The 13358-nt window shown below is 40.2% G+C and overlaps 1 protein-coding gene and 1 pseudogene across 1 annotated transcript; one reads left to right on the plus strand and one right to left on the minus strand.

Moving 5' to 3' along the window:
* Positions 1–1882: 1882 nt before the first annotated feature.
* On the minus strand, positions 1883–3335 carry LOC122043269 (putative leucine-rich repeat receptor-like serine/threonine-protein kinase At2g19230). Its single transcript, XM_042603817.1, has 3 exons — positions 2840–3335; positions 2608–2769; positions 1883–2503 (listed from the first exon to the last, which is right to left on the minus strand). The coding sequence occupies exons 1-3, from the start codon at positions 3313–3315 to the stop codon at positions 2005–2007; spliced, it is 1137 nt and encodes a 378-aa protein (XP_042459751.1). The 5' UTR covers positions 3316–3335; the 3' UTR covers positions 1883–2004.
* Positions 3336–7787: 4452 nt separating this feature from the next.
* On the plus strand, positions 7788–11697 carry LOC122044273 (annotated as a pseudogene).
* The last annotated feature ends 1661 nt before the right edge of the window (positions 11698–13358 follow it).

The following is a 13358-nucleotide window of genomic DNA, read 5'->3' on the forward strand; positions in this document are numbered from 1 at the left end:
GTCAAAACTCCCTTTTAATAATTTATTTACAACTCTAAGTTAATTTTTTAGCCGATAAGATATGATCTATGAGATGAGTGAATTGCATGAAGCTTCTCTATATATATGGGATCTTAAAGAAGAGTTGTAGTCTTATTCTATATTATAAAAAATTATTTTAATGACTGAAACTTATAACTACCAAATCATATGATAACAATTTACAGTTGGTTCCTCTTCAAAAAATAATATAAACAATTCCTGATTTATTTATTTAGAAGGGAGTAATTGTTACATCGTATAGAAAAGAAAAACTTTGAAATAAACTCTAGATTTTAAGTTTAACAATCTTTGGGAATCATACCATCAATGAGTATAATCAAGGATTGAGGTAATGACTGTATATACTTCGAAGGGTAATAACTAGGCGGTAGCTTTGAATCTGAGATAACCGGTTTGATCCTATGGAAATTTTCCATCGGCCGTAAGAATAAATTGGGAAAGTGTACATGGAAGTCCATCATGATAGTCAACATTCTCAAATAAAAAAAAATCCCAATAATTCTGATATTTGATGTTATCTTATCTAGTTAATCATTTTGTTTCAAAGGGCAATAATACGGTGATGTCGTAGTAGTTGTGATTGTTGTTAGAAAAGGTTCATAAGTCAAGGAAATATCTCACTTGCTGCTCCACGAAGTTAGTGATGTATTCCCTCGAGATGTTTGTATTTAAGCTAAAGTCGATATAAAAGCCTCATAGACATAGTTTGAGATAAAATGAAATAATATTGTCAAAAACTATGATTATAAATGAACCAAACATTTGTGAATAAACTTGGTGTTTAGGTTGGCAAAAACTTATTTTTGTTTATTCAATATACAGAAGATCAATTAAAATAAATAAGTTTGAATAACTCATTAAACTAAACTATATAACAAACTCAAACGCATATGTTTAGCCCGTTAATATTTGTGAATAAAGTTTATTAATAATGTTAGTACACAATATTCAAGAATTATGTTCATTAATAAAATTTTTATCAATATATTAAATAAGTAAAGATACTTTCAAAATAAACAAACTAGTTTAATAACCAACTAAACAAACTTAAAATGTACGAGTTTCAAACAATTAAGCTTGAGAGTTCGATAATATCTAATAACAAACTAAAAAAATAAGTCAAGTTTGAATAATTATTTCAACGACTTGATTCATATTACGCTCAATTCGACTTGACTTGATTACCTTACCAAATAAACTTGAACACTACAAAATTTGACTTGTTTTGACTCATTTACGATCCTAACAAAAAATAACAAAGTGACGTTTACGTTTCTTATCAAAAAATGAGTCCCTATAGAACTAATAACCAATTTTCCATTGATATCGAATACAATGTATGAATTAATCCGTGAAAATACATAGAGTTTGATAATAATAATAAAAAAATCAGCGCCCCCCAAGATATCCTATTTTTAGATAAAAATGACCAGGAGGTAGCCCTATTCAAACCCGGTGGATGTTTGAAAACACTAGCTTTCACAAGTCTCAATTTTAGAATTTGAATGATCTAGGATGATATTTAATATGCTAAAGTATTGATGAGGATCGGGTACACTGAGCATTATTGATAAGGATCGAGGAACTTGTAACTTAACACAAGGAGCAAGAAAATAGGGATTTTTTTTTCTGTAACAGAGAAATAAGAATGGCATTGTCAAAATACAAGATGCAATTGTTCCAAGATGAAATGGAAGAACACACAATAGTTTTTTCCGTAGAAAATAACAGTATCATCTACCCTTCACCAAATACTATTTTCCTTCACACATAATAAATAACATGTAAAAAGCTACACAATTATAAAACAGAAAAAGATACGATAGTTTTTTGCACTGAAACATAGAGGAGTGAAGGTGGTAACTTCTTTGTCCTGGTCCACTCTGCCTTGGCGCTTTCAGGAACATTCAATCGAGCAATTGATAGGCAAGAGATTTCTTCTCCCTGTTCCACCGAAAGCGGCTACATACCATCTCCAGCATCCGAGGGCACGGAGGTGTTGCTCATGGTGGTGTAAAGCTCGAAGGCATTGAGGATGGGAGGGAGAGTGGAGTTGCTGAGAGCCTCGAGGGAGATGTTATAGGTGGGGAACGAAGGGAGGGGCCCGAGGCTGTAGACGGAGTCCGAGTAGAGGTAAGAGGGGGTCATTATATCCCCCAGCCACTGGAATCCATTCACGTAGATGTTGAACTGCCGCGACTGATTCGTACCGGAGAGGTCAAAAATCTCGGATATGTGGAGGACGGGGAAGAACTGGTTGGCGTAGCCGGGGATGGGATCCCATGCGAGGACGATGCTGGAGGAGTTCATGGGGGTGACGGCGGTCTGCATGACGACGGAGGGAACTTGGAAGGAGTCCTGGGGAAGGTTTCGGACGGTGGAGTGGGTGGAGACGTCGTTCCAGTTCCACTCCGAGGAGTTCCATAGGTCCCACACCCAATCGATCGGGTCGTACGGATACCTAGACAAGGAAGAGCGAAGCACATTTTACCAGTTTAGTCCAAAAATAAATGATTTTGTAATATTAAATCAAAACATTAAAGATTTCTTGATAATAATAACCACCTGACGTAGTCAAACTCCTCTCCCAAGTTCCACCGGTTGAACAGCACCAAACTCCGCGACTCATTCGCCGCCGGGTAGAGACTGTCCTTCAACTGCCGCAAGTCGATCCCGGAGATGAACGGCGTCCCGGTGCCAATGTTCACCAGGCACACCGACAAGTACCTAAGAGAAAGAGATCGCATTTGATGATTGTTCATTCAATAATTTCCTAGCCTTGCCTACTGAACTATACCCGGCGGTGGCCACCGTGATGGTCTCTGTCCAGTATAATGACTCCGCGGTAGTAACATTCACCCTGTCCCAGTAGTTGACGCCGAGGTGGAGTTCGAAGGACTGTAGCTGGCTGCTGAGTCCGTCGTAGTTGCCGTAGAAGAACCACGCCCGGAGGAGGTACTTGGACCCCCGCGCCACCGCCGGTGACCCGATGGTGTAGCAGTTGCGGGTGCCGTTGGGGAAGGCTCGGAGGGTGCGGAGCTTCTGGGACCTGACGTCGGATAAGTAGGCGTCAGAGATGTTGCGGTTGACACCAGTGTCGATGAAGCCGGAGTCGGAGACGTAGGAGATGTTGAGGGGATCGACGTAGGACGAACCGGGCTCGAGGCCGCAGTCGATGGAGAGAAAGACGAGGGAGTCAGTGGACTGAGCGCGAGCTCCGGCGGAGGCCATGGCAAATATGATTAGGAACGGCCACCAAACTCTGGAATCCATCTTCTTCCGGTATGCAATCGCCATGGCAGAACAGAGCTACTCATATTTTTATAGTATCTAGGACAATTTTCATTTCGCTACCCATCGTTTCTCTTGTTACAAATGAATCCTGAACTTCTAAATTCATTGAACCGTGCCTTCCCCAAGTTTTCAATTTTTATGACTTCTCTGCGAGTTTAGATTTGATTCGACTTGCCTAGTTTACATCCTTACAAATGGTGAAGCTAAATTTTACTTCAAAAAGTAATCGAAAGTACGGAGAAGGCTGTGAAAAATAAAAAATAAAAATAAAGGTGGCAAAGATCAAATTTTTATTTCCCCTCACCCAACCATGGTCTCTACGGTTGACTTGGATACCCATTGTTTGCTTTGGTCGAGATATGAAAAATTTACAGGGGGCGAATTGAAAACTTTATCTTTGATGTCATTTCCTATTTCGAACAAGATACAACGTTTATCACGCACCGACGCACGCCAGGCGCGTGCTCGGCCAGTCGGCTGACTTTCCAGCTGTGCACGCTGTCCTGCCGCAGACTGCAAAATGCAAATCTGCTCGAGGACCAGGTCCAGGTCTGGGCGTGGAGTCAACATGCGAGATCGCTTACGATCCCTGCGGACGTACGCGCACATGCAGATTTGTAGGGAATTGATCAAACTGCCCAAGATTTCTTCATCAAGAGTCGTTTAAAACTCCAAGTTGACTTTTTTTTAGCCGATTAGATAAGATATGATCGATCTCAGATACGCAGTTAGTAGGTGGCCATGTATTCATCAGTTGTACTTACTCATAGCGTCGTGTCTCCGAAAATATATTAATGTGACGGAGACGGTAGGACCATGTGGCGGATCCAAGACTTAGTCAACATGAAGCCAAGTCGGTCCAACTAGCGATGGAATTCGGGTCAAGTCGATCCAACTCAAGATTGAGCTTGGATCAAGCCAGCTGGACTTAAGATCGAGTTGAAAGGTGGAGCCACACAACCATAGTCCGGCTTCTCAATAAGTAGTGCTTCTCAATCTTTATAGCTTGGCCAAACTTCGGGCTCGTCACTTCCGATCCCCGGAACCTTTGAATTGATCAAACTGCCCAAAATTTCTTCATCAAGAATCGTTTAAAACTCCAAGTTAACTCTTTAGCCGATTAGATAGGATCGATATCAGATGGGCAGTTGGTAGGTGGTCATGCACTTGGTCCAAATGAGCTGAGCCAAATTGAAACGAGCCGAGTTGAGATCGACCTCGAGAAAATTAAAGAGGCTCGGCTCGAGCTTGAGTGAATTTGTAAATTTGAACTCAAGTTTAGCTTGGCCATCTAATCATAGGCTCATTCGAACCTTCGACCAAGAGTAGATCCAATGAAACCCTCTTGCCACGAATGTCTCCTCAATTTATTTTTTTAAATAGTAATTATTTTAAATATTATAATATTGAATTAGCATGACTCGATGAGCCATCGAGTCAGTATTAAATGGACTCGAATATTAAACGAGTCGGTTCTAGCTAGGTCAACTCTGAGTTTGAGTCGAGTTTTGACTGGGCAGCTCGTGAGCGACTTGATTCATTTGCACCCCTAATACAGACTCTCCATTTACCATCTGGTTTAGACACCAAAGCCACATTAGCGAGCTAAGTAGGGAATTGAACTTCTGGTATATTCCGACTTCCATTAATTAGGTGATCTCTATTTGAATTACTAGATCTTGCTATGATGAGAAGTTGCACTTCTTTTGTTGAACGGGCTACACTTTTGACAATGTGTTCAACCGATGAACAATTATAGTGGGTGAAACGCTCGTAATGTCCTTAGAGGACCGGGAAAAGATATCATAATAGAGACATGCAATTAGTTCTTGTTTTAGCTCTGAAGGGAGGTTGATTGCTACTCGAGTGTCTCTGTCTGGTCGGTCTGGATGAATTCGTATATTTTCATGATTCTCCTCAGGTAAGGATATTGGTGTCTTTTAGATAGCTTAAATAACATCATTATTTTGAGTTTGACAGATTTTGTACGAGTCGATTCAGAATATATTCATATAGCATTTTCTTACCACTAGTTGGTTACATTTTACCGCCCCGACTTGGCTCCACACTGGAAATTTGATTCCAGATGAAAGGTAGAGAATATCGCTTGGAAGGTACTTAGTGTTGACCTCCCTAGTATAACATTGTAAACTGAGGCAGTGTTTACGATTATAATGTTTGTCGAGTTCATATTAGCAGCACCTCTCCCAAGGAAAGGGAGAGGTTAATAGAATCGATAGGTTGTACCTTATGTCCCACGAAACCATATAGGGGAGTATGTGTGGGATGCAGCTCCTCGTCATCCAACTACATTTGATTGAAAGCAATTTTAAAGATGATGTTGGCAGAACTGTTAGTGTCAATGAATACTCTCTTTATTCGATAATTAGCGATAAACCTTCAATTACCAAAGCATCATCATGGGGGGCCTCGACTCCTGTCAGATCCTCGGGTCCGAAATTTTTGGAAGGACCTTGTCCTCTTCCCCGACTGGTCCTAATAGTATAACTTTTCAGTCTTCTGCCATGAGCCCTTTGGACTTGAGTAGAGTCCCCATCCGTTGGTCCACCCAAGATTATGTTTACGGTCCCTTGAACGTCAATGTTGTCCTTTGTATCTTTTTCTCTAGCCTTCTAACGAGACCGAGAAGAGCCTAGGGGTTCTTTTGAGGGTGAAAGAGATTGCCGACTCACGGGTCGATCGATATCACGGTGGCAACAACTTATAGGGTTCAAGAGATTTCCTCTTGCTCAACTCACTCTGATTGGTGTTCCATTGGTCAACTATTCATTTTAACTCCCTTGCATACTTTTGATAATTTTGAATGGAATGAGTGCATGATTGATGATAGGCATAATACTTAGTTACCTCAAGGGATCATCAACCAGATTTGGAAGAGGAAGTCGAAACTATCTCCACGGCTTGTACCAATTTTTCTCCCCTCCAATTTGTGAATTCCGATTTCAGAAGGGTGAAGGAGCTCTCCGATCTTCATGAGTGGGGACAAGAGCCGAAGTAGGCATTTCTTTTCTCTTAGCTGATTGGGCTTCCTCAACTTGAGTATGCTTAAGTGTCTGGACTTATAACCCTTCAAAATTAGTTGGAGGTTCTTTTAACTAAGAATATGAAAAAATCTTCATCAACCAAGCTTTGAGAGAAAGCTCCAACCTGCACCTCTAGGTAATCGAGGGAGTATCCATGACCATTCGATTAAACCGTTACATGTATTTTTTCAGGGTTTCTTTGAATTTTTGTCTAAGAGAAAGCAAATCATGTAGTATTTTCTGATATCTTCGACTAGCTGCAAAATGTTGCATGAAGATGGCTTTAAATTCTTCAAAGGTCCCAATAGAAGAAGCAGGAAGTCGACTAAACTATCTCTGCGCCGAACCTGAGAGAGTAATTAAGAAAACTCGACACTTGACACCTTTTATATACTGGTGTAATAAAGAAACATTTTCAAACTTGCAAATGTGATCTTATAGATCTATAGTACTATTATATTCCTCGATCTGCAATACATGAAAATGCTTTAGCAATTTATATGGAGGATGTCTTTTGAAAATGGATGATCTCGAGGGGCCTTTGATCTACTGAATTCAAGGCATGTTCCCCTTAGAAAACCTCGATGAGAGGTTTTGCCAGAAGATTCTACAAAATGTTCTCTAGTGACGAAGCTAATAATCGGTATGGGAGAAACAATTTGTCGCGTTCCCGTAGGCCAAGTTACCTTTTGATGCACGGGGTCACTTTGATTGACTGGGGTGGCGATTCGGTTGAAGGATTGCCCGTTGGAGGATGCGAGGGTTGCCCCTTTAACACCGCTTGCATCATCGTCACTACCAATTTGTCAAAATCTTCTGCTGCCATGGCAATGACATTTGGTCTTCCGGCATCATCCATCTTCACGTTCTGGTTCAAATCTTAACTTAGTTTTCCCATAGACCATGTCAATTTGATCCTACCCATGAGCGTCGATGAGTGAATCACTAGTGAGTTGGCTCTGTTGTCAACTTAATTGTCAATAGCCAAATAACAATGAGGATGATGATGAAGTTAGGAGCCTAGACGAAGATAAACAAAAAGGAGAGGGTTATAATTGTAAGTACCCCAGGTTGGTTTTGATGTAATCAACTGAATTAAGTTAGGTCCTGTGTTATTTTAATGTCTTGTGTCTAAGTGTACAGGAGCTTAGGAACACAAGAAGTCGAGCGAAAGATGTAGTAGATGAGAAAGATGACATAGGAAGCGAGTCAATAGGCTCGGTGCATCCAATGGATGAGAATCTACCGAAGAATATATCGATGGATGACAAGGACACACGCGGAGCATTCAAGGGACAAGAAACCAGGGAGGAAGTCTGCTCGAGGAGAAGGTCAGAGTTGGATTCAGGTGAACTCAACTCTGAAGGGCCGCAGATCACCCAAGGAAGCTAGAAGTTTGTTGCCTCCATGGAGGGTGCCCTGGCCTTCATAGAGGGCGCCCTCGCGCCTCCATGGAGGGTGTCCTCGCGCCTCCATGGAGGGTTCCATCGCACCTCCATGGAGGGCACCCTTGCCTCTACAGAGGGCGTCCTCGCACCTCAAGTGGAAGTACCTTTAGCTGTCGATGACCGTTAGCTGAACGTTGCTAGTGTGGATAAAACTTTATCCACTGGAGGTGTCCTGGATGTCATTGGAGGCACCTTTAACCCACAGAAACCAATAGTAACATCTGCCTAGAATGCTATAAACATCATCCTGGAGCTAGGAGTTAAGCACAACAACTTATACTTCATTTCTTTACTCCTTCTCTGAGCTTTCAAGTTTGTAAGAGATTTATTTGCCTTCAATGAAGGAGTTTTTAGTTAGTGTTTCATTTACCTTGATTAACAACCACTTAAGTTGTAACCAAGTAATCTCTGATGTCTCTTACTTTTTTATGTTGTTATTTTTAATCATTTAAATTAATTGTCTATCCTTACTAAGTTTGAAAGCAAGATATTTTTTATTTATTTTTCAGGGTTATTTACCCCCCTCTAACAGGCCTCACCTAGACTTACAAGTGATATCAAAGTCAAACCGTTCAAGAAGGACAATCCACCTGTTAAAGCAAGGGAACAATGGTTGAATCAAGTATCTACCTGCCAACGTTTGAGTGGGAGTTCACTACATGGAAAAAGAAAATAGAGGTATATTTCAAAACATATTTTAATTTATTATTAATAATCAAATATGATTTTATAGTACCCAAACACTACAACAAAAGTGACTTTCCGCAGCGCATCATCAACGGCGTACAATTAAAGTGCACCGTTAATAATCGTTTTTACGGCGTGCACAATTATGTGCGCTGCGAATAGTATAATATTTATACAAACGACAGCGTGCAGAAAAAATACGCTGTCAATAAACTTTTCTACGGCATGCAGAGTGTGCTGTTAAAACTTAATATTAACGGCATGTGGAGCGCGCTGTTAATAGTTCACTACAATAAATATGACTTTCTATAGCACGTTATTAACGACACATGGTTAGGGCATGTCGTTAATGATAATTTTTACGGCGCGCTCAATTAAGTGCGCTGCGGATAATATTATTTTTTTATAAACTGCAACGTGCAGAAAAATATATGCTGTTAATAAATTTTTTTATGGCGTGTAACATACATTGTTAATATTTAATATTAACAACACATTTTTTTAAATATAAATATTAACAGCGTGTGCAAAATGCACTGTTAAAAATTAGAAAAAATGTAGTACTTTTGTAACCCAATGTACCACACCAGAATTAATCCGTGAAACCCTTCCTATGCCGCCGCCCATCCCTTCGCGCCTTTGCCTCTGCCCAAAACCCTATACACGCCACTGCCCTGCGCGACTTCGACTTCGACTTCGTCTTCCTCTCTGCCCTTCGCCTCCTTCGTCCCTAACGCTAAGGCGACCTTCACACTACCCTCGAAGATGAGAACGAGGAGGAGGTGCCAAAGAATGGGGAGGATTTCGATTTTGACGGAGCCGTGGCGGAGAAGGCAGCCGGCACGATCGGGGTCAAATTAGGGTTCCATGGGAAGGGACAGGGAGAGGGATTGGGTGATCGAACTCATTGTTCTCTAGCTCCTTCCTCAACGCCAACGGCCAGTCGGACGCGGTCGCGAAGGTGGGCCGGATCTACTCCCGCGGCCTCCTGCCTCAGCTCATCTCCTTCACCCTTTATTACCCAATGCAACGATTCCTATAGGCTCAAAACATCATCAACCCCATGGCCGTCATCGTCGTCGCCGTCCTCCTCTTCCATATCCTCATCTCCTAGCTTGCCGTCTTTGTCCTTGACTTCGGCCTCCTCGGCGCCTCCATCACTCTCAGCATCCCTTGGTGGGTGCTCGTCCTCTCCATTTGGCTCTACATCATCCTCATCCCTTCCTGCAGGGCCACCTGGACTGACCTCTCTATTAAGGTCTTCACCGGCATCTGGCTCTTTTTCAAACTCACTGTTTCATCAACCATCATGCTCATGTAAGTCAACCCTCCAACTTTCTCCCCCTCTCTTCCTCTTCCCCCTCGCTCAAACTCACATTCATCATAGCTTGGAGATTTGGCACATCCAAGGTTTCGTACTGATCACAGGCTACCTCCTAAATCCAGAAATCTCACTCAATGTCATATCTATCTGGTAATCAATGACCACACAGCTTATCAATTCCTATCTAAATTTCTTACTGACAGTGTGATCGATTCCAGTGCAAATTAGTGGAATTGGGACTTCATGATCATGCTCGGCTTGAGCAATGCCGCAAGGTTTGACGACTACTGCACTTGCATCAATCTCCATGAATCATTCACTAATAACCAGAGGTTGTTTGTTGAAGTGTGAGGATAGGGAATGAGTTGGGGGCTGCTCATCCTCGAGTCGCTAAGTTTGCAGTCCTTGTTATGGTGACGACCAACTTAATCCTTAGCTTGATCATCAGTGTGTTGGTCCTCATACTGCACACGCTCTTGCGCAAGCTCTACACCAGCAATCATTAATCTAACTCCTCTACTTTCCATCTCCATTTTCTTGAATGGAGGTTTGTCAATTCTGTCTAGTACAACATTGATCTAAAATTCTATAATTATTTTTTTAATGGACGACTAGCTTCAAGTGTTCACGAGGATGGATGATGTAGGAGTTGCTATTGGAAGTGGGTGGCAAGCCATAGTGGCTTATGTAAATGTGGGTGCTTATTACCTGATTAGACTTCCCATCGGCATTGTTTTTAGATTCAAGTAGTTTAGCTACTACTGTAAGTGAAAACTAAGATTTAAATTACTCTTTTGATCTGTTTTGATTTAGGAAAAATATTAAACAATTGTTTTGATGCTGCTGTGGCTCAAGGAATATGGTGGGGATTGATCATTGGAGTCTTTGTTCAAACGATCTCTCTCATCGTCTTAATTGTCAGGACAAACTGAAATAGAGAAGTTCTCAAACTGCTGCTCACCCATGAAACACTTTTTTTTCATAAAAAATTATCAAAATTTTCATTGTCTAAAAATGGTGATAGAATTTTTTCCCTCTTTTAGCCTAATGAAATAGGACATATGAGAATGACCTCTGTTTGCAAGTGGACAAAGCGATCAAACGCTTGAAGCATACTGTTGATGAAGATACTTTAGCGATAGTCGGCGACATCAAGTGACTAGTCAGCAAAGTTAAGTTTTGTGAACATTTCGTGTAGTATGTGATTTACACTGAAAAAGAATTCTTTCATGTTGTTCAGTCACTTTGCTTATTCTTCAAATCCAGAAATATATTATACTTTTCTAGCAACTTCTGTAGTACAACTTAGGCATAGAAATAACTACTAGACTTACTAATGTAGCTGCATATGGTAGTTGCAGGTCTAACCTTCTGTTGTATGAATCTAGACTTGGGATGATTAGGTTTTGGTTCAAGTATTCTTGTTAGGTTTTGGTCCATAGTAAGCTACATTATCATTCTCTGCTTGAAATGGAATCACATAATTAGTTGTTACATTTCGATTTAGACCATTTTTCAAGATATACTTATTGTTCTTGTGAGATGTCATATTGATCTATTTGAAATGGAATCACATATTGTAATGTATGTTTTTTTAGTATAGTTAGCAACTTCTATGTTCTCTTTGTGCAACTACTTTTGAGATTCCAACTTACTTTAATTTGTTGTGTAAATACATATTGTAAATATTCACATTTGCAAGGCATGATATATTATTAGTTTGGGTGAAAGACAAGGTGCTTCCCTCTAATTTTCAATCTAACTGTTTCAGATTCTTTACACACCTACAAGGTAGAAAATCTGCAAAAGCTTGGTGAAGATGAAGAATATGCTCGAATTATGGCAAGACTAGAAGAACTAGAAAAGATAGAGGAGCTTGAAAATAGAAATACTTCAAAAGATAACACTCAAAAGAATGAGCACAGTTCGTGATGGAGATGGGGTAGCAAAGCTAGAGATAAAGATAAAGATGAGGACATTGAGGTTGGTCATAGTCTCTCGACATCAGATCATAAATATGAAGCTGAGAGATGAAGGCTAAGATAGAAGTCTTGAAAACGGCACAAATACTTGTGGCAAGTGGAATACTTGGATGCATTTTAGATTAAAGCAGTGTTGGAACATTGTTGACAGGGAAATCTTTGATTGTTAGAAATTCCTGATTTTTGTACTTGACTTAGAGAAATTTGTGAGCTTTGTAAAATTATTATTAGATGAATAAAAGTTATGTATTCACATTTTTATTATATTTTATAATTTTTTATTTCTATTTTAAGTGATCAATAAATTATGATAATTTTTAAATTTTAAATTTAAATTATATATTTTAAATAAATATTAGTGATAATTGTATGATATTTTAACTGCAGCGCGCATCGCGTGCTGCGAATGTTGTTAACAACAGCGCACCGTGTGCGCTGCGAATGCTTTTAACCGCAGCGCGCGATGCGCGCTGCCGTTGTTTTATGACTTTTAACAGCTTGTAGTTATGCAGCGTGCAATGTGCGCTGCGGATAACATATTTGCACGCTGCGGAAAGTCATATTTGGTGTAGTGAAAGATCCACATAGAGAAGAAAAGGAAGAACATCTGTGGAACAAAGAGCAAAATGACTTCGTAGCAAAAGAACTTCCACCCCAAGAAGTCAATCGGATTGGCAACTATGACTAACTTTGAGAGAAATTCTTGAAGTTTCACGAAGGGACATCAGAAGTGAAGCTAGCAAGATGAGACTTGCTTTGAAATCAACTCAACAACTTCTAACTTGAAGAAGGAGAAACTGTTGCTTAGCTACATGCCAAACTCAAGGAACTGATCACCGGACTCACCAACTTCGGAGAAATTGTAATCAATCGAGACACCTTGAGATACACACTTAATGCCTTCCCGAGGACCTTGGACTGGACATCGATAATTGATTCCTATTATATCTCTAAGGATCTTGAGGTAAGTATCTTATAAAGTTTATTTTCTACCTTGGAATTATACAAAACTCAATGTGCAGGACTAAGAAAAGAAAAGGGTCATGTTAGAACTTAGCACTAGAAGCCAAGGAAACCAGACTAAATTCAAGTTCATCAGCGGACGAAGACAAGCAAGCATACGTGGTAAGAAAACTAAATAAGTTCATTAAGATTAATAAATTTAATAAGACGCGGGCCAAGAAGTTCCTCCTTGGAAGAAGAAGAGTTTGATACTACAACTGTGTTGAAGAGGGACACATCAAAGATAACTATCCGAAGTTGAAGAGTAAAGAAAAAGACAAAGGCACAAGAAAGTTCAAACAACAGAACCTCAAAGTAACGTGGCATGAGTCGTCAACAGAAGAATCCGGGGATGAAGAATACGCTGGAATCACACTTACATCCATCTACCAAGAAGAAAGCATTAATGAAGTGGGAGTTACTTCAGAGGAAAGCTGTCATGAAGGGGAGCATCCAACTTCAAATCCGATACAGTAAGTAAGATATGTTTTCTAGCTCCTCACCAATTATATGAAGGTATTAAACTCATGTCTAG

This window comes from Zingiber officinale, chromosome 2A, assembly GCF_018446385.1.
Source record: "Zingiber officinale cultivar Zhangliang chromosome 2A, Zo_v1.1, whole genome shotgun sequence".
In the NCBI taxonomy this organism is placed as follows: domain Eukaryota; kingdom Viridiplantae; phylum Streptophyta; class Magnoliopsida; order Zingiberales; family Zingiberaceae; genus Zingiber; species Zingiber officinale.